Here is a 23,229-nt window from a genome sequence, read left to right on the forward strand (position 1 = left end):
TTGGTTAAATTGGAAAGGTGTAGCGAAAGCAAACAAATTTATGCGATACTCAGCCAGCAGCCAGCAGCCAGCAGGCAGCGAGTCAACGGCTGCGATAAGTGGTAATGGGCACCTGCACGGCAGACAGGCCACTACTGGTAAATAACAGCAAATGAAATGATAATAGCAACAACAACAACAACAATGCACACATTTTTGCCTACATCTGTTCAACGCAATTTGTTGCCGCTCATTTTTTGCGGGTTTGAGCTTTGACTTTGCGGTTGTTTGGTATGATTTTTTTCATACATTTGGTTTTTTTTTTGTTGCCATTTTTTGATTAATTTTTTTTACCGTTTTGTGAGTTTTTTTTGCCCATTTCACCTTTTGACAAGGCATTTCATCTTAAATTTTGTTTGCACTTGCACTTTATTCGAGTGTTTTGTTGTTGCGTTTATTTGCGCGTTTTCTTTTGGGCGCTCGTCTGAGATAATCATCGATGAAAGCGAAATTAAATGTTATTGTTTTTTTCCCACTCTTAATTTTATTTTAATTTTTTTATAACCTACTTATCTTCGATTTTAATTTTGTTTTTGCAAAACGTAATTTTTTCTCATTACTCATTTTTTCTTCACATTCCATTTAGCTTTTAAATAAGTGCTGTTATTGTTGTTGTGCCTTGACATTGAGTGGCTTGTTTTTTGTTGTCTTAGCAAATATTTTTCCCAGCTGTATATATTTGTGCATTTTTGGTAGAAATTGTTTACCTTTGCTGGCGACAGTAAAGGGTGGAATTTGAGTTATGGATTTTTTGGGCTTTGAGGCCCAAAAGAAAATCCCTGATGTGTCAGAAATTTAGCTTATGGTACAGATATTGACAAAATGGCGTGTTTTTTGTTTGCGCAAATCGAAAATTCGTAAAACGTTTCGCAAAATATTTTTACCCATTTTTAAAATATTTTAACAAATTTTTAACCCCAATTATTGCTTCTCAGAACGGGTATTTTCGACCCTTTATTTGAGAAGTTCAAAAAATGTTCTGTTAAAAAAGGAGTTAGAGGATTAAAAGGTTATATAAAATATATTTCTAGTAAAATTTCACTATGGGATTTCTGTTACAAAAACTGCGTAGGAGCTATTCAGACCTTAGCCTTCAATTTGACAACCAGTGTAATCAGCCGAAAAGGTGAAGGCAATAGACCAATAAGATGCTACGATTAGATGATTTTTTGTGAAATCCCGTCAAGGATAAATCTTTTGCCAATCATCCAGATACCACTAAAAAGTGGAGGCATGAAAATATATTGAAAAATTGCGTTGGCAGAATGGGCTATTCTAAAATCAGCTCTAGAAGTTTTTTGCATGAATTTGTATTCCACGTTCAATGGTAGGATTTACTTTTATAATAAAGACAATTCGTCGAAAATTATTATAAGCGAATTAAATTACATTCGAAAGACTAATTGAACCACCCTGTACTTATTGCTGCCATGGAAGGAGATATTACTTTTAAATGAATACCACTCCCCAGAAACAAACAAAAAAACACATTTTGGCTAAAAAAATGTATCCAATTTATGGCGTCATCTTTCATCGAAACTTCAATTGGATGAGGAAATCGATAAGTTTGCCTGGAACCACTATTAATGAACTGTCAACTTCTAGAATACCCTTGAATTAGAGTACACGTTTTTTGAGAAGGAGAAAGGAATTTGATATGCCAGTCTGATCGAAGAGAGAATATGGCATGGGAAGCCAGAGGTTTTCTCTGAGTCGATGTGGATAAGCAGATTAAAGATTTAGAATTTAAAAGCTATACCTTTACTTTGAAAGCTATACCTTATGCTGCCAGAGACAGTAGCGCATATATTTGGCTGTAGTTTGGTTAATTTACTGCGCATCTGAAGAGTATGTAGATATCCATTTTACCAACAAAGCCAAAAGTGTTCTAAACTTCAGATGTTCAGATTTCATGAACTTCACGTAAAAGTGATTTCGGACGCCAACTAAGTGGGCTTCCAACAAGAAGCCAGAGTGGGTGCTACATCTACTTCTGGATCGTCGTACAGAACTCTTAGTGCCGCAAATTAAAGTAGGCTTTAATCTCTACCAAGAGTGTGTAAACCTCATTCAAATACATGGGCTAATGACCCACAAGTTAAATAACTGTCTGTGCTTGTATTATAATATCAAAGGTATCAGTATAAAGGCATCTTACGCCACCTTTAAAAACACGTGGCCCAATTTTCTCAGGTATTCAGGCAATCTTTTAAGTGTGGGCAACCAAACCGAAACTGTTAGGTAATGAATTACTATATTGAAGCAAGTCCACGGCTTTCGATAAACCTAATTTTTATCCATAGCCATTGAAATATGCCTGTGAAACCATCCGATAATGGGTTGGTCTAAAAGGGCTGCTTTTTTATCTATAGCGATACAAACAACACACTTTTTCTCAAATTTTGAAAAAAAAATGAAAAAAATTTTGATTTTTATAATTTTTATTTTGTAAAAATCAAATTTTTTCTTTTAATTTAAATATTTTATATTTATATTTTATTAATTTTTAAAAAATTTTATTTATATATCTATAAATAAATCCATCATGATTTCTTTCACTTCATTTTTTCACAGGCACTTCAAACTCATTTCTATTGGAACTAAAATAACTTTGAAAAATTTCAAAGTTTTCAACGAAACCCAGAATTTTCAAAGCAGCTAAGAATTTTTTTATTTTTTCTCTTTATATAAAACTTTCTAATTGCATAACCGTTTGGTTAATTTTAAAAATGTATACCCTGTTTTACTCAAAATAAAACATTCTTCTCAGAAAAGCACTAAAACGTAAATGATTCCTAAGAAAATTATAGAAAAAAAGCTATTAAGCTCCCCCCTTAATAGCTTTTTTTTTGCACTTTCAAAAAATCGATTTTTTTTCTTATCTTATTGTTTAACATTTCAAGAATTTATTCCCAAAATTTTAACCCGATCTGAGCAAAACTTTTGGAGTTATTGTCCAATTAGTATCTTGTCTTAGCTCTGACAGGTGCGTGTGCTCGGGAAGGCAGGGCGGCTGACAAGTAGGTAAACGCGTTTTTCTCAAAACTACTTTTGGAAAGTCAGTGATCACTGCCATTTACAAACTACTTGACCGATTCATTCCAAACTTGGCACACATTTTCTCCATATAAAATGCCTCCCCCCAACGTTTAGTTTACATTTTTTTTTTGACATGAAGGGGGTTTCCCGCCCACAAAATGGCGGAAATTTTCGTTGAAAATAGAAGTTTTCACTTTAGACCGCCGTCAAAATTTTTAAACGAAGGAAAAAATAAGCGGATAACGTTGGGGTGATTTAATGATACTTTGACTAAATTTGAATTGGTTTTGGTTTCAGATAATTTCTGACCGAGATACAGTGATCACTGCAAAATGTTTTTTTTTCAAGACGTTCCCGGACATGGTCTGTCACCGGCTTAGTTTTAAGTATTTCCGCATGAAAAAATTACAGAATATAGTTAAAAGTATGCTTAATAATGCAAAAAAGGTTTTAATAAATTTGCTCAATCCATATTTAAGAAAAATTTTTTTTCGGCTGAACCCCTTAAAGTTGACAATATAAAAAAAAATTGCCTAAATTTCAGACTGATTGCAAATTCGAGCCAAATATTCAAACTATTTCTATTATTCAAAGGCCGCTATTGATTTAAAATTCTTCTTCCCAAAGATGTACAATATTAAAAATTAAAACTGCTACTTTCAAGGAGCTAAGGGTTCTTTTTTAGGTGTAGATCAGATCACTGAAACAGATCACTCAAACACCTTTTCCAGCATTACTCGATCAGTTGGACGTCCTACGCCTAGGTCACTTAAAAAGTAAGTAAATAATTTGTTTAAATTTGTTCGCACTGTGTTATTTGTAATTTATTTTTTTATATCTGAAAAAAAATTCTTTACGATTTTTCATACCAAATATTTCACAATTTTGGATTTCTTCCGTTTTTGTTTTTTGTTCATCAAGAAGAAAAAAGAAGAAAAATTAGAATTCCGAGCGTTTTTTTAATTTCAAATAAGAATTGCCAGCTTCGCCTTGCACTTAACTGGGAAACTCCAACAATGCAGGGTTTTTTCTGAACTACTGCGTCGGTAATAGGTTGACCGCTGCTGTAAAGTACTTTAGTTGCATGTGTTGCTTATATTACGCGAGCGTGCATGAAAGTGCAGTTAACTTTTTTATTGATTACTTTTTTTTCTCTAAACCAGATTTTTATTGCATTTCTCACAACCTCTTTTCTCCCATATGATTCGTCTATCATTTGTATGCGCTTATCAGCATCAGCGCAATCAACATCAAAAATTTCTCTGTGAAACAATAAAAATGCACTAAAACTACTGCTTGGTTTCAAATGTAAAAATGTGGTCCAATAATTTTTGTGAGCTTAGTAAATTTCAACAGTCCATTAGCCAGCTATATTTAGCTCAGTATATTTATCGGCTGCATCAATTTATGAAAATATTAATTACATTTTTTTTTTTTCTTTTTCGGGAGCAGCCAACTTTCATATTGATTTAAAATGCAGAAATGTCGCTCAATAATTTTAATCAAGCCATCAGCTATTTTTAGTGAGCATTATTTTTAGGCATTGCCTCCATAGAGAATGCATAGTAATACGTAGATATTTGTGAAAATATATAAAAATATATTTGAAAATTTTTACGGCCTCATAATTTTTCAATAACTACACAATTCAAAGTTAAAAAGTGTAATGAAAAAAATTAAAATTATTGTAATATAATAAAAACTATAAAGTGTGTACATGCCACATAAAATTAATTCACACTCAACTCAAAAGCGCATGCCAAGCCAATCCAGCCGAATGAACACCCAAAGCGGTTTTCAAGTGACTTGACCCTCATTAATATGCTTCAAGAAAGTATGAAAGCGATATGCGTACCAACGAAATCAATAAATAAATATTCAATGCGAGAGATATTTGTATAAAATATAACTGAAAAAATTTGCCTACCAAGTGAATTGAAAGCGCACACCAGACAACAGTCCAATCAACCAATTCGTATACGCACCGCTGGTATGACAAACATACTCGTACATACATACACATATTCATGCATATATATATATCTCTTTTTTTTTACACATACTCACACACACAGCCTTCTACTGCGCCCAGTTCGCGAGCAGAGGAAGATCAGTTGGGGAGCGCACGCAGCAGCCACGCATACTTTGGTGATTAACTTACGATAATTTATTTAAATTCATTTCTTTTATTCACATTGGTATATTTTCACTTTCGTTGTAAATGAAATCGAAATCAACAGCAACAGCAATAGCAACAACTCACACTGGTCGGCTTTAACAGCCGCGACAACAATCAGCCGACAGATCAAGCAAGTGACCGCCCGGCCAACGAGTCATCAACAGGCACAGACAGGCCTGCAAAGGCATACGCTTGGCGATCGGTCAACGCTGGCCGGTCAATAGTGGCATGCTAGCTGACTGCCTACCTGACTACCTGCCTGCTTGCCTGACTGACCGGCTCGCTTGCCGGCTGGCCACGCTGAAGCGGCATCATTCATTGCAGTCGCCGCAACTATAACAGTTGAAAACGAAAGTGAAAATCAAAGTAAACATCAGCAATAAACACACAGCTCTACATATGTGTGTATGTATGTATGTGTGTATATATGCATAGGTATGTATTTTTTAATCGAAAACAAACCGCGAAGCAATAATTTTCCTACACCGCCGATTTGGAGGCGGGTTCAATTTCGTCGACTTCTGGCAAATCTTACTAAATTTTTTTTATTGTTGCAGTTACATTTTTGTAGCCCGATCATAGCAGCGTATCATTAGCGATTATTACAACAACAAAATATACATATGTTTCACGTGCAAGCTTTTACGAGCGTAGGCTGTGCAAAATATAATTTCGGCCAGTATTGAAGCCGGTGAAGGGTTAAGCGTTTCCACTTAGCTGTGGCGATTTCTTGTGGTTAAGCAAAATATTTGCAAAATTATAGAGTGAAATAATTTTCCATCAAAATAATTGTAGTGTGTGCATGTGGTTCGGGCATGTGTTGGTGATAAAGTTTAAATTGGTGCCATAAGTGAAGGGTGAATGCACTGCAATTAGCCGTACACACTCTGAACGTATGTGTGCAGGCATGTATGTATAAAATAGAAAAGCCGCTTGGGAAAGTGATAACCTTGACTTTGAAATATTTTATAAAATTAGATTTTCACTCACACACACATAAATGCACTATAATATGCTATGAGTCACTAAAGAGGCCAACATGACCAGAACCGCAGTAGATACACTTTGTGCACTGTGCACCATTTGGGCCCTTTGTTTTTTTGTAATTTTTATTAATAACATATCGGAATGCTTCCATTTCTCTAAGTTTATTTAATATGCAGACTACTTAAATATTTTTAAAACCGTACTAACTGTCTGATTCTGATTTGGTGCCGCAAAAGCTGCGTCTAATGTGACAGCACTAACCATTGCAAATTGCCACATTAGTCCGGCTTCTTGAGTTCAGATCCCTCTTACTTTTGCATTAAATCTACTGCTCGAAAATAGCTGGATACCTCGCTCTGAGAATAACTGCCACGAAGTCAGTGAGAAACCCTAAACTTTTCGCTGATCGATGCAGAAAGAGAGGATATCGTATAGAAAAATCGTCGAGTGACTGAAATAGATTTAGTAGAAGCCATAGGACAGAAATAAATTCTGAATATTAATGTTACATTTTAGACCAGCTGAAGGAATAATTCGTGAAACAAGACCCACTTTGGCAAATAAAAAAATACCAGTCTAACGGTTAGACGCGATAGAAGTGAAACCTTCCGTAAAACAAACTGAGAGAGAATGAGACGAAAGCAGCATTAGGAGCGGGATAATTATAGGTTCATTATAATATTGCTATAAAGTTCATATTTTATTTTCTTCATTTTATTATTATTCATCCTCAATGTTTTCAATTTCAACAAATGATACGAGTGGCTTATGATAGCTAAAATATGATACAAATGCTTTGGTTTCGATGTTGTCAACATATCTTTGAAATACCGCGTCAATTGTTGTTTTTGATCGTGTTGTCGATTCAGTGCGATTCTTACACATTTTTAAATTGAATGTTGTATTGAGAAAGTCAATTAAAGGAACAGCTGTGTCCAATGCAAAATTTACGTTAAAATCACCACTTTAAATCATTGGAACTTTATCGTAATCTTTTCTAAGTATCCGCGATACTTCTGGTGTATACTTTATTAAATTTTTGTGAATGAATTCCGTGATGCTATTTATTGATTGATTCGGTGAAATATAAATTGCCACAATTAAAACTGTTTTTCCATTGCTCAATCTGGTTTCGCATGTACATATTTCTCCCACTTTAGAGAGCTGAACAGACAGTGATTCTAGTTGCTGTGCATTCAGATCTATCTGTGGAGTTACAATACGAGCACCGGCATTTTGATTGTGGTATATTGCAACACCGCCTGCAATTGCGGTAAATATTTAAAAATGAAAATATTTACGAATATAAAAATACGGACGCAATACAGCACACGCGGTTGCTATTGCGTAACGCGTATACTACACAGACGTACTAACACACACACAAACATTCGTAGGACGCTTGGTCTAAGCAAGTATTAGGTAGTGTAATATAGGTATACATAATGCCTTCTCGCTCATCGTGGCTCCGTAATACGCAGACGCGCACACATACGTACTAGCATACATACAAACATACATACGTATGACGCTTGAACTAAACACCAAAGCAAGTAATAGGCAATGTAGTATACATACTACAATACTCACCATACTAGCGTAGCTTAGCAGTACGCAGCCACATACATATACGTATATCAACATATAACGCTTCGTAGTGTCGCTTATTCGTTTCATCGAGTCTCAAATCACTCCCAACGATTCTAAAGAAGTTTTCACTTCAAAAATTATTTTCATTAGGACAATGCATCGTATCACAAGAGCATTTTGACAATGCCTAAAATCCATGAATTAAGGTTCGAATTGTTGGAGCCTCCACCATAATCACCAGATTTGACCCCTAGCGCCTTCCATCTGTGGCCAGACCTAAAAAAAAAGCATGCGTGAAAAGCGTTTTTCATCATAACAGTTGTGGAAGCGTATTTTGCAGCCCGACCAGATTATCACTTCAGGGATGGATCTCATGAATTGGAATCTCCAAGGAGATGTACTGATCTGAACATCAAAGAGAGATTATATTGAATAATGAAGTGTATTTCAAATTATGAAATAGTAATTTTCGTATCGAACCCAAAACTTGTTGCACAACCTTGTATTTAAAAATTGACGATCCGAAACAAGATTTCCAAAATCGAGTTAAATAAGTTGTTTGAAGTGCACTTTTCGGAAATGCAAAGCGGTCTATAGAGTCCGAGGTGAATTTTTTGGAATAAAATAAATCAACTTTATAAACATTTTGTTGATTTTATTTCATTTTGCACCAGACCGGAAACAGACTTTGTAGGCAAGTAATTATAATGCCTTGATTTTTTAAACATTTTTTACAGATCTTACAAGTAACAGTAAATAACGGGTGATTTTTTAGCTAATTATTATCTTTTTAAGCATTTGGTTTAAACAGCTGACGTACGTTTCGTGTTTTGTTTCGCTGTCAAACATCTTCAGTTTGGTCTATAATTTAACCATGAATCGTCTTACAAACGAACAACGCTTGCAAATCATTGAATTTTATTATAAAAATGTGTGTTCTGTTAAGAAAGTTTATCGCGCGCTTCTTCCATTTTATGGTCAGTTTAATCGACCCACTGAAGCGGATATTCGAGCTATTGTGACTAAATTTAGAACCGAATTTACATTATTGGACATCAAACCACTAACATTTTACGTAGAGTGCGAACTGAAGAAAATATCGCAGCTGTATCGGCCAGTGTTAATGATGACCATCAATTATCGATTCGTCGCCGTTCGCAGCAATTGGGCCTCTGTTACTCAACAACGTGGACAATTTTGCGAAACGATTTAGGTGTGAAGCCTTTCAAAATACAGCTGATGCAAGAATTGAAGCCGAACGACCTACCGCAACGCAGAATTTTTGGTGAATGGGCTCTTGGAAACTTGGCCGAAGATCCACTTTTTTATCGAAAAATTGTGTTCAGCGACGAAGCTCATTTTTGGGTACGTAAATAAGCAGAATTTTGGAGTGACGATCAGCCAGAAGAATTGTAAGAGCTACCAATGTATCCAAAAAACGTCACAGTTTGGTGCGGTTTATGGGCTGGAGGTATCATTGGACCGTACTTCTTCAAAGATGCTGCGAATCGTAAGGTAACTGTGAATGGTGAGCCCTACCGTGAAATTATATCCAACTTTTTTTGGCACAAAAAGCAAGAGCTTCACTTGCATGACATGTGGCTTCAGCAAGACAGTGCCACATGCCACACAGCACGCCTAACAATGGACTTGTTGAGAGGCGAGTTCGGTGAACATTTTATTTCACGTTCGGGACCTGTCAATTGGCCACCCAGATCGTGCGATATAAGGCCTTTAGATTATTTTTTGTAGGGCTATGTTAAAGCTCATGTCTATTCAGACAAGCCTTATTAAGCCAATTAACGCATTGGAAGACAACATTAAAGCATTTATATGTGAGATACCGGCCGAAACATTGGAAAGAGTATGCCAAAATTGGACTAAGCGGATGGACCATTTGAAGAGCAGTCGCGGTCAACATTTGCATGAAGTAATCTTCAAACATTAAATTATATGGACTGTACTATCGATTTAAATAAAAATTTCATGCATTTTTCTGAATTTTAAGTGTGTTTTTTTGAAAAACTTTCCTATAGCTCTTAAAAAATCACCCTTTATTTATAAGTGAAAATAACACTCTTGTTTTAATTTTGTATGCTTGAACTGATGATCCGAAGGCATCAATCGCGTCTTCAAGCTTCGAAAAACGTGGACTTTGCAGTTTATTTTTTTTCTGCTGGTATAATAAGTAATCTTTGGCTCCAAAAAGAGGAAATTACGACGATTGATCCATCAGTTCGATGTTTTCAATGTTCAAAAACTCATTTATTGGAGCTGATGTGTCAGAGCTTGAATTGTTGTTATGGAAATGATTCCGAAAAAAAAACATATCATGCCATTTTGAGTTTTTAACCACTAACCATAGATTTGAATTTAGTTCGTTGAGAAACCTTGATTAATTAAAAAACATTGTTTTTTTATATTTAACTTATGCGTTGCAGTTAAAGGGTTAATGAAATTTATACGACAACTATCTTTCTTTGCTTTTCACATTTATGTATTTTCCTTTTTTAATTTGCTTACAAATTAGTTCCACACGGTTTATTCACACATTCACACATGGGCAACTTTACATTTCAATTCTTATCTCTACTAAACATTTCTAAGCAGACAAGTAAACTCTTTGTTGAAACGCTAAATGATGTTGCAGATAAGCGCTCTTTCTGTTTTCTCCTCTATTTGTTTTCATTGTTGTATTTACGTAAATATTTTGTTGATTTTCTTAACTTTATACGACCTATGGCCGTTAAACAACCTTGAAGTAATTTTATCTCAGAGATAAGCAGAGAATTCTTTTTGCGAATTCGCTAAAATATTATACAGATAATTCGAGCTGCAGTCTAATTCTTCTAAAGTCTCTGTCATAAGCTCTTGTGGAAACAGTTTTGGTGGAGACACAAATGGGTCTCTAATGGGCTCTAATTTTCTTTTCTGAGACGGTATGGTTTTAGCTCGCTTTCTCGGTTGGTGGCAACGCTATTGTTTTCCAGAAGAAAATGAGCTGCTCCATATAAAGATGGAAATCCTGAGGTATTAATCTGTTTGGACGGATAAGCAGCTATACAGGCCTACTTGGATGCAAGAGTAACCATGAAAATTGTGCGCGAGCTCTTATACAGACTGAGTGACCTTGCTGGGTGCAACAATGCTAAAAACAGCTATGTGAGCGCCCGAGCAAATGTAAAGATCAACAGAAAAGCTGGTGTACTTGATAGAGCTAGTTTGATGGAGAATGCCTCTGATCCCCAACCGGCTGTGGGTTGCAGCTCAGCTACGCACAAAATTGTAATCAACCGACTTTTGTCAAAGAAATACTACTGGTCGAGTCCTAATACCTGATGGGAGTCTAAAATGTTCCAACATTATTTACGGACTTTTGTTGATAGAATCATGGCATTAATTCACCTGAAGGAGCACTTCAACAGTTTTAGGATAAAATATGAGGCTTTGGTGAAATGTGCCTTGGGGTTGATGAGACTGTATTCCATTACATCTGAGAATGTCCAGTTTTTCGGTCGAATAAGGTATGTGTAGAGGTACTCCCGTAGGGCGATGTTCATGGATGTAGCCCGCAAAGAACTCAACCTTAAGGAACATTCAAAGACTTATTAAAGCAAGATACCACCAGGGAATTGGTTGATCTTCAGAGGATTTGGGAGCCTTAAGAGTAGCGCTTGGTCAACGAAGTAAATAACTGGTGAAGTAAATCACCGCTTAGTTGACAAGAGCTAAGCATCTTGCCGGGATACAAGGACGAGTGGCTAAGTGTACGCGGCTGTGAGTCGCTCTTAAATAAATTATTTTCTTTTCTGGGTAATAATTTGAACCTCTTTTTTTTAAGTCAGTCTGTGATAAAATCGGTTATATGAACTGGGAAAGGGGACCAAATGTATTGCTGAAGTCATTCCTTCTAAAATTAATACACAATTTTTTTTTGTATAGCTCTGGAAGGCGTGAATTTTTAGGATTTTTTTGCATGGAATTATTTGCATAAATATTTCACTGGCATTTAGCAATTAGTTTTTAATAATAAAAACTTCGAACATAAGATGGTCAAAATCTAAAAACAAAACATGTCTTGATGCTACGCCCTAAATTTATTTCAAGGCAAAAAAAAATTAAAAAAATTAATTTATTTATTTAAGATTTACCCGTGCCTGCAACGCTTTGAAAACCTCTTTGAATACCCATTTAAACATTAATTTTCCATAAATTTGTTACAAAATGTTTGCGGAACGAAATAATTTAAATTCCTCCTTTAATTTCTCTTCACAAATGTCCCAAAAATTGTACAAAGACCTATATTTTTTTCTTTTTTAAACAATTTTTTTTTTTAATTTTTGGAAGCTTTCGGGGTCCCTATAAAAAATAGTGAACATTTTATTTTATTATTAAATAAAAATTAAAAGTAAAATTGTTAGCCGTAGAGCAAATTTAAGGAATGTGAAAAAGCTTGTGGAGCACGTTTTTTGTGATCAAAATAAAAAATATTTTATTTAATTATTAAATAAAAAGTTAGTAAACAAAAAATAGCTGTCTCCTTAGGTTTTTGGCCATAGAACAAATTTAGGGAGTAGCATCAAGAAAAATGTTTGTTTTTTGGTCACTCTAATGGTTCGCAACACTTATTTTTGTGAACAAAATAGAGAACATTTTATTTTATTACTAAAAAAAACAAAAACATAAAAAACAAATAGGTGTCTAATTTTTTGAGTCATAGAAGAAATTTAGCGATTTAAAAAAATATATAATAGGACTATGAATAAGTGCGGTTTTACAACAGATGGCGTAACTTGATTATTATTCCATCGATCCACATTTCCAAACATTCATTGGAGAGCTACTGTCGTAAGGCACAAACGTCAGTATAAGTTTTTTATTTGAAGCGTAAACAACAATATTTTTACCACACTTGAAAATGTCGAATTTCGTGCCAAATAATGTGTTTTTGCGGGGAATTCTTCTTCATTATTTTAATATGAAGAAAAAAGCAGCCGAAAGTCATCGTATCTTGGTGGAAGTTTATGGTGAGCATGCTCTATCTGAGCGAACGTGCCAGAAGTGGTTTGCACGCTTTAAAAGTGGTGATTTTGGCTTGGAAGACGAAGAACGCGAGGGTGCGCCGCCAAAGTTCATGGATACCGAATTGGAGGAATTGCTCGATCAAGATCCGGCTCAAACGCAAGAAGAGGTTGCAAAAACTTTGGGAGTTGATCAATGAACCATTTCCAAACGTTTAAAAGCCATGGGAATGATCCGAAAGGTAGGCCATTGGGTGCCGTATGAATTGAAGCCAAGAGACGTTGAACGCCGTTTTATGGCATGCGAACAACTGCTTCAACGGCACAAAAGAAAGGGTTTTTTGCATCGAATTGTGACTGGCGATGAAAAGTGGGTCCATTACGACAATCCAAAACGTCGGGCAACGTATGGATACCCTGGCCATGCTTCAACATCGACGTCGGCGCAGAATATTCATGGCCTGAAGGTTATGCTGTGTATCTGGTGGGACCAGCTGGGTGTTGTGTATTATGAGCTACTGAAACCGAATGAAACGATTACGGGGGATGTCTACCGACGACAATTGATGCGTTTGAGCCGAGCACTGCGAGAAAAACGGCCGCAATACGCCGATAGACACGACAAAGTTATTTTGCAACATGACAATGCTCGGCCACATGTTGCACAAGTGGTCAAAACATACTTAGAAACGCTCAAATGGGATGTCCTACCCCACCCGCCGTATAGTCCAGACCTTGCGCCATCCGATTACTATCTCTTCCGATCGATGCAACATGGCCTGGCTGACCAGCACTTCCGTAATTACGATGAAGTCAAAAAATGGATCGATTCGTGGATTGCGGCAAAACCGACCGAATTTTTCACAAAGGGAATCCGTGAATTGCCAGAAAGATGGGAAAAAGTAGTAGTAAGCGATGGACAATATTTTGAATATTAAATTTGTAACCATTTTACGTCAATAAAGTTTCAAATTTCGAAAAAAACCGCACGAACTTATTCATAGTCCTATTATTTAAAAAAAAATATATTAAAAAAAAAAAAAATTTTTTTTAAATATATTTTTATTATTTTAATTTTTACCATCTCTATGAACAGCTTGCGGAGCACTTGCTTTTGCACAAAAACATTATGCCCATTAAAAGTAGTGACAGTATAAAGTAGATAATTTTGCTTAAGATTCAGCTTAAGCCTTCTTAGTGTAGTGGCACCGATGAAAAACGAAATTTATTGTCGTGTAAATCGAGTAAAGCGAATTTTATTTATTTTTATTTTTACTGTAAAAAGCTGATATGGTAATAAAATTATTAGTAAACTCAAACAACGCAGCGCTGGCAGCAGAGGCTTTCGACTGTGAAGCGAATTTAAATTTGTTCGGCTTTACTATAAATGGCTGTGGTACCACAATTGCCGGTCCAATGGCCTAGATGAGTTGATTTAAAGACCAAGGGCCACTTCTACCAGTCTACCTAATTAGAAGATATTTTAGCAACATGGAATTAAAAATTAATAAATATTGAAAGCGAATATCACAAGAACAGTACAAAAAGCCAGCAGTGTAAAATAAATCAGTAAAAAACTAAGAAAATTAGGAGGTTTTTTGTGTTAACTTATTGAAAATCAGAATATTACTATTTTGGGTATAAAAGTCATGTACTGCCAAATATATCAGGTCAGTCCATAAGTTCGTGCGTATTTTACCCATAACGGAACTACTCATATTTTCTTTGATATATTGTGTATTCAACAAGTGATTTTAATCGCGGATAGAATCACGTGTTGTTAAAAAATAAAATGGAATCTTGGAACGCGTATACATAAGAGGCATATTTTGTACTTTTTTTATAAAAGTGGTAAAAATGCAACCACTGCTGCTGCAGAAATAAACACTGTTCACGGAGAGGATACCGTGAGTGTAAGGACTGCGCAAAAGTGGTTTTCAAAATGCCAAAGTGGTAACTGCGACGTGGAGGATGCCCCGCGCGCTGATCGTTCTGAAGTCTTTAACTTCGACGCCTTGCTCGAAATCGTGGAGGCTGAGCTAAATTTGACAGTCGATATGATAGCTCAGAGGTTAAATTCATCGCATAGAACAGTTCACAGGCACCTGGTTCAGTTGGGAAGGATTTCAAAGCGGGGAAAATGGGTTCTGCATAGACTTTCCGTCGCCAACCTTCAGCAGAGAGTGAATGTGTGTTCTCAGCTGTTGGAACGGCGTGAATGAATTAAAGTTTTTTGAACCGTATCGTTACTGGTGATGAAAAATGGGTGCTTTACAATAACCCTGTTCGCAAACGCCAATGGTTAGATAAAGATGAAACACCAGAACCGACCCCTAGAGATGGCCTTCACCTCAAGAAGATTCTCCTGTCTATTTGGTGGGATATGGCCGGTGTTATTTATTATGAACTTCTGGAACCAAACCAGACGATAAATGCTGATTATTATTCCCATCAGCTATCAAACCTGAATGAGGAACTTAACAAAAATCGACCGTCTTTAGAATAGACGCAAAGTTTTGTTTCACCACGACAACGCAAGACCTCATACCGCAAGGCAAACATTAGGCAAGCTGATCGAGCTCGGATGGGAGCTAATGCCGCATCCCCCATACTCTCCAGATATTGCACCTTGTGATTATCACCTTTTCCGTGGACTTCAAATCCATATGAGTAACAAGAACTACTCCCAAAAGAAGCTATAAAAAGGGATTACACTTCGAGGACAAACAATTTTTTGAGCAGGGAATTAAAAATTTGCTTAAACGTTGGGAAGACATTGTAAATAATGAAGGAAAATATATTATTGACTAATAAATACTTAAGAATCGTTTTTATTAATTTAAAACCACCTTTAAAAAACGCACGAACTTATGGACTGACCTCATGCTCCCAGTGCATCTGGCAGCTCTAGTCGTAAATACTATTTCTGAAATATCTCAACGAAACCACTTTCAAGAAGCTGGCACAAAATTAATCACCCTATTGTGTCATTTACAATTTCTGTAAATGGCTTCAAGCGTCGATCATATCTGACACTTGTGAACTAGCAGGACAGCTGTAGTACACAAATAGACAGGCCATGGAATGAGTAAAGGTCAAAATAAAGCGGCCCATCATTCATAATTTTTTTTATTTAGTAAACAAGTTATGCAAAATCCATATTAATTTATATGCATTTGCTGAAAACTTAGATAGATTTATTGCTGTTTTTATTATTCGACGCCAGAATTCCTTATCAGGCCTAAAATAATTTTTAAGGATTTTCTGGAAACTTAAACACACGAGCAATTTTTGAAGTATCTCTAAAAAATTGGGCTGATTTATTGTTTTTGAAATGTTTCAACGCTAGTGTCCCTTAAGTCCTTAGAGAATATTTTTTTCTGAGCATTTGCTGAAAATTTGGACTGAGGTGCTACTTCAAAATTCCTTAGAAATCTTAGGCTAACCTTTTAGGTTAAGAATAATTTTTAGGCTATTGCTGAAAACTTAAACCGAGGAGAAATTTTTGAAAAATCTCACTGCCTACGGTATCCTATTAATTTCAAAATAATTTATAATCATTTGCTGAAAATAATTTAGAATCATTTGCTGGAAACTTAGATTGATTTACTGTTTCTGAAACATCTCGACACCCGAGGACCTGAATTTCTAAAAATTATTTCTAAGCATTTGCTGAAAATTTTGACTGTGGGACTCTTTCTTAAATTTCTTAGAAAATATTGGCTTAATTTTTTTTTTTTTTGTTGTTTTGAAATATAACCGAATACTTAGGCTGAGTTACGGTTTTTACCCACAACACCTATCAGGCCCAAAACTAAAAATATTTTGAAGCATTTGCTGAAAACTTAACTGAGTAGCAATTTTTGAAGTATGTCACAAGCAACGGTCCCGTGCCCTTTATTTGTTAGGACTATATTTCAATGTCACCTTTTAGATAAAGAATAATGTTTAAGTATTTGCGGTGGTAATATTTATAAAATTGCTTAGAAGCATAGGCTGGATTTTTGTTTTTGGAGAATCTCCTTGCCAGCGTCGCCTTTTAGATAAAGTCTAGAAACTTTTTTTAAGTATCTCTAAAAACTTAGGCTGGTTTATTGTTTTTGAAATATCTCGACGGTCGCGTGACTAATTCGTTAAGAAAAAATTTGAAGTATTTGCTTATGGGGTTAGGGCTAGTCAGGCAGAGGCCCGAAAAAATTATGATTTTCAATAATTTTTTTTTGCTAGTCAACTGCTTTATTTTACAAAAATAAAAACATGGCATTAATACATTTTGTTTCGACTTGACTTTAGCAAAATTAAAAAAAAAATAATAATTGTAAAATTTAGTTTTCAAAATTAAAGGTATGCCTGCCTCAGGAAATATTTTTCAGACTTTCAAGAAAAAAACCGACAATTGTTAACAAAAAATCGAAATTTTTGAAAAAAAATCATTCGATCAGGCGCGAGGTTTTTTATGTTTTTCAAAAGCAGTATAAATTTTATTGAAATCTACCAGGCGATTTCTAAGTTACAGAGATCACCAGGTAAAAAAACATAGTTTTGAGAAAAACGCATTTAAAGTATTGCTATCGAGCGCCGAAGTGTTAATTTGTTAATTGTTGAATAACTCGAAAAGTATTTTTCGGATTCACTTCATTTTTCACACCATAAATTTTAAAATATTATACTTTAAGATAATGCAAAAAACAAAAAATACAATTTTTTGAAAATTCTGAGTACCTTTAACCCCTTATGTACTATTTGTAAAATGTATTAGAATTTTTTTTTTGATTTTTAATTTTTTTTTGTTTTGTGAAATTTTTCAATGATATCGTCATCTTTTTGGGTAATAACAGCTTTACGCATTTGCTGAAAGTTTAACTGCACCAACGTCACTTTGGTGAAATGATTGAAGTACCAGCCTGGCACTCCCCAAGTAGCACTAAAACGCCAACGTCACTTATCAAATCCAAAATTATTTTAACTACAAACTTTTGCTGTCACCTCTGCTTTACATACAGAATTTTCACCTTAATCTCCCATTTATTCCATTAGTTTTTTCTATTTGGCAAGTAAGTTGCCTAATTGTACCTCAATCACTTCATCATCTCGCCTTATGCGTTGTTGCTGCATGTTTCTCGATCACTCAAAGGGCTCTGCCACATATTTTCCAATGTTGTATGCGTACCACGGCACTTATCTGCATGAGCGCTTCTATTCAAAACTTGCATACACAAAATCGAGGCGGAACACTTCTTTTCGAAAAACACGATAATCCACTCAGGCACACGTTAAAATATAAACTGCCTTCTCGGGCAAAGCAAAACGGTACTTCACTAACCCACTGCCAAGTTCCGAGCTGCACCAGTTAGCTGTACTAAGTAAATTTTTGAAACATACCACATTTAATCAGACAAGTGTACATCTAGCGGCATATATGTATAAGTGCTTGTGGATGTGTGCATCTGTGTAGACGCTTTGAAATTCGTACTCTTGCATGTTTTTATCTCACTTCGCCAAGCGACTTTATCAGCTGTTTTTGCTAACTGTTCTGCTTACCTTAGTCTCGGCCAACTTTGAGTTGTAGATGCGTAATTTAGTTATATTTGTGGCTGTGGCTGTGTGCACACTTGAATTTAGATATCTTCCATTTGTTCATTACTCTGGGTATGTTTTTTTAGCGTATTTTATTTTGTCTGTTTTTTTTATTTTTTTTTCGATATATTTTTCTTCATTGTAGCTTCAGACACACTTGTGTAAACAGTTGTTGCTTTTATTGACGGTTTTCTCAACGAATTAATTCAAGTTCAAATAAATTCGATAGGAAACCATTTTATAATTATTTCGAATGAGTTGTACTTACATGCATAAGAAATTGGCGTGCGTCTTTGGGCGTGCAAATATTCCCTTGAACTTAATACAAAAATTATAAAAAAAATATTTAAAAGTGGGCGTTTAATTATAACGTTGGCTATTAATTTTAGGCCTTTTAAGGCACTCAGTTTTCATAGATTTTGAGGCGGATTTGAGGTTGTAATTTGGGTTTTAAGCGCGAGTTTAATGTATGATCGGCCGGCAAATCAATGTATGTACAGGCCCTGCAGGAAAATCCACCATCACCAAACTGGTACACTTCAAGAGAATTTAGAGCCAAGAGCTCAGTTTGCGTTTCATCTCTTTTCCTTGCAGGAATACTAATTAGCTTCGCTGAATGATTTTTCCTACACCCCAGAACTGATGATTTTCTAATTTTCATGATAACTACATATAGGTTTTTCTAATTGGAATGTGTGGATGCTGAGAGGCCATGGCTAGTATGCTGTTCTGATCACCTAATTGTGGCCGACGTCTGTCAAATATGTGGCTCATTAATCAGTTAGTAAATGCGACCACCGTAGCCGAATGGGTTGATGCGTGGATACAATTCGGAAGCGCACTGGGGCAAGAAACACCAAATAATATAAACAGTTTTTTCTAGTAACGGTTGCCCCTCGCTAGACAATGGCAGGCAAGTCTTCGGGTGTATTTCTGATCAAAGCGCACGCCACAAATATGAGGAGAAAATCGGCCTAACACCTAATAAAGAGTGTAAGAGTCAATTATCTATACTATAAGTGAATGTCTGTACGTTGTCCGCGCATCACTACGAAACGACAACACCAAATGACGTAAAATTTTTTATACATTCGTATTTTCACCCAATGAAGGTTAAAGGCATGTTTTTATGATATGATAAAAATAATTTTGCTTGATATTTTTCTGATTGGTTGTTTTGATTTTATTCAACGAGGCATAGCAACGGATGCCGGGTATTGTAATATAATATTATGGTTATTAATAAAAAAATATTTTCTATAAAATTATTGTTTGTAATTCTTTTATATACATATCCTAAGTCTCTCAAAACTAAACCTACGCGAGCGGGGCCGCGGGTTAAAGCTAGTATATTTATAATTTTAAATTATAAAACATTATCATTAACAATTCGATTGCTATATCTCACGGAGGTGACTCAAATTGGCCACCAAGTTCATATGGTTTTACCTCGCCCGGCATTATCCAGGTGTTATCGGAAGTCACAGGTCTATGCCGGTCTATGATATAATCCGGTGAAAAATAGATCAACGTTGCCATCTCTCTAAAATTCGCAACAAACTATCATTCTCTGATCATCCAGTGGTTTCCCGACGATCACATGCGAGTTTTCCGGTCCTCAGTTGCGGTAGTTTCAGTTGCATATTTTTTTTTACCATAGTCGCTGATATGAAATGTGGTTCGTGAGAAATGCAAATTTTTCGAGCAAAATGTTGTGCATTTCGAGCTGCTCTAAGAACTGAGAAGCTACAATGAAGCGAATGGTCGTCTCCCTTCAACTTATGAGTCAATTTGTGAGCGAATTATTCGAGTTCTTTGTGAAAAAAACTGGCATCGGGCTGGAGGGTGAAATGTTGAGTTATTGAAATTGACGACGAGGTGATGTTCTACAACCGAGTCGCACACTCTGGTACGGCAGCCATATTCTCGTCAGTGCGCAGCGTACGATGGCGGGATCGTCTCGCGAACTTTTTACGCAGACTTGATGCGCATTTGCAGCAGGTGTGAAGGGTGCTTCATTTGGGCAAAAACCTCATTCTAAAAAATTCACTCTTTGGGCATTACAACATTGACTTTGGAAATAAGTTTGCAATATTTCCAAAACTAAAGGGATTTATTTAAACGTAAAGTGATTTCGTTGTGCGTCTGAGTTCTGCGCAGATATTAAACTAACTTTGTGTCAAGAGATTAAAGCGGGAAAATTAAAAAAATAAGCAAAATACTATATCGTCTACCCTGTATATTCTGAATGTGACCCAATTTGGATGGTAAATACGGTTTTTATCAATATTTCGCCTCCAGCGGCACCTAGCGATTATTACAGAAGTAATGCTAAATACTCTCCACTTCCTTCTTGTATCTGACGCTGAGCCAGCAGCTCATTTTCTTGCTGTGTTTACCAATTCGATACCCATTGGATTGGGTTATTACACTGGCACCTGAACTTATGGTGAGAGATTCAAACAGATTAACCGCTCAAACTGCTTTTCCCTAACCCTTTGCCAATTTTTTCTGGTTTGACAATTGGTTTCAACAGGGTGGTGCTACATGTCACACAGCTAACGAAACTCTGAATTCATTGAATATCAAGTTTCCCAATCACATTATTTCACTATTTAGCTGTTAATTGGTCATCTCGAATATAAGTTGTAACACCGCAGGATTATTTTTTGTGGAGCTATCTTAAAAGCAAAGTCTATGCGGAGCCAATCGAATAGATTACCGCCTTAAAAATCAAAATCTGTGATGTGATAAATGAAATAGATCCGCAATTTTTCCAAAAAGTGATAGAAAATGTTTATGAAATAACCGACATCTGAAACCGAGGCCGTTGTGGATGTCTGTTCGATATCATGTTTCATCTACTTTTTTTAAGACAGTAAAAATTGAAATCGTTTTCATTAAAATGTCTGTGTTTTATTTTCTTTTGAGGAACAAAGTTTTTGTTGAAAAACCCGGTATGTAAGTCAGAGTTGTGTGGTGACGTGGAATTTTTACCTGAGAAGAACCCTAGTAAAATTTTTAGAAGTATAATAAAAAGAAATCTAGAACATTTTATTGCTCTTCCGGCCTTCCAAATTGGTTTTTTGTGGGTTTTTTGAAGTCGGGGTCAAAATGAGCCCTTTGGGTGGAAGCTAATGGGTTAAAGTATGCTATGAAAATATTTTCCGTAAAATTTTTTTCATTGGGGTACGGCGGCCGCCGTAACCGAATGGGTTGGTGCGTGACTAACATTCGGAATGCACAGAGAGAACGTTGGTTCGAATCTCGGTGAAACACCAAAATTAAGAAAATCATTTTTCTAATAGCGGTCGCTCCTCGGCAGGCAATGGCAAACCTCCGAGTGTATTTCTGCCATGAAAAAGCTCCTCATAAAAATATCTGCCGTTCGGAGTCGGCTTCAAACTGTAGGTCCCTCCATTTGTGGAACAACATCAAGACGCACACCACAAATAGGAGGAGGAGCTCGGCCAAAGAACCTTTCATTTTGCTCTGACATATATTTTAAACCTTTGCCAAAGAAGAATTTTCTAGAACCTTTTAGTCCATTAATGACCTTAAAATTTTCATTTTGAGAAGTTTCTTAGACATGCTTTCCGAGACATGAAAACTTTAGTAGGCTGTAAGAAAAAACAAAAAAAAAAAATCCAGCTAGCGTTTGCAAGTTTGTAGATCGTTTTATTACTGGATAGGTATATATATCTTCAGTCCGGGTGGGTTTCGGTTCTTACACAGCGATGCCAAAACATCAGTCAATGATTTGCCAAAACAGCGCTTTTCGTTTGAATGATTCCGTTTAAATGCAGGACTTCTCGCCAGAAGTTCGTTCCCTATTCACTCCCTCTATTCAGTAGCCTGATGGTTGGTTGGTAGAGGTGATATCTGAGTGACACATCCCAGACTCAATTAGCACAAAAGGTGCCATTTTGGTACACCACTAGTAGAACCACTGCCATTGTTTATTCAAACCATCTTGATTTGACTATAAATCTGCCTAAGTCATCTGTTTTCTTTCCTGCAATTTCTACCAAGTTGTTCATTGCTAATTTCCCTAGCATTCTACGTCGTAGAGCCCCTAGATCTGGGCATTCACACAGATAGTCGAAGACTGTTTCCCTAGAATCTTCTTGATTGCAGCTTCTACGTCTATGATTATACGGCAACCCCATTCTTCTAGCACGACCTCCGTTAGGCTGATGTCCGTTTTTTCTTGACATAATTCTTAAGATGTCTGTTCTTGGCTTTCTTACCAGCTCGGAAGTTTTAGATTTATTGTGATCTGGCCACGTTTCCGTCGATATTTTGCAGATATCGGTGTTGGTCCATCTGTCAACAGCAAGAAAATCTCTTCTTCGCAGACGTTTCGCGACAGCTTACTGACATCACTTCAGATACTCTAGAGGAATCCCCTTGCATTGCCAGCTCTTCAGCTTTCTTATTTCCTTCTATGTTCCTGTGGCCTGATTTTTGTATTCTCTCACGATTTTTGAATTGGTGACTTTAAAGCTAAGATGGCTGCATACATCTAATAGCTTGCCTTTTCCTGAACACCTCTGCTTGAAAAATACTATTCCAATTCCCCAGGCGAAAGTTCTTATGGTTCGATATGGTCTTTCGAATTTACATTCGTGCCGATGCCGCAATACATCTTGGATCCATAGGTGTAAAGTGCGGTGGTATCTTCCTTTACTACTAAATTTAACTCCCACTCCTTTCTCATTACCTTAAATTCTAGTCTGAAGTCTAGAGTAGCGGTAATGTAGTCTGATGGATTGTCATTTAGTCTTCGGCTATCAA

General features: G+C 36.0%; 1 protein-coding gene across 1 annotated transcript in view; it reads right to left on the minus strand.

Annotated features, from left to right (window-relative positions):
* Positions 1-18,107, minus strand: part of LOC128858813 (disheveled-associated activator of morphogenesis 1) — an 88,141-nt gene extending 70,034 nt beyond the window's left edge. The window contains exon 1 of the mRNA XM_054095330.1: positions 17,929-18,107. Coding sequence (XP_053951305.1) covers positions 17,929-17,970 — 42 coding nt within the window. The 5' untranslated portion in view covers positions 17,971-18,107. The remainder of the gene's footprint in view (positions 1-17,928) is intronic.
* Between the last annotated feature and the right edge of the window lie 5,122 nt (positions 18,108-23,229).

Source organism: Anastrepha ludens, chromosome 3, assembly GCF_028408465.1.
Source record: "Anastrepha ludens isolate Willacy chromosome 3, idAnaLude1.1, whole genome shotgun sequence".
Classification (NCBI taxonomy): domain Eukaryota; kingdom Metazoa; phylum Arthropoda; class Insecta; order Diptera; family Tephritidae; genus Anastrepha; species Anastrepha ludens.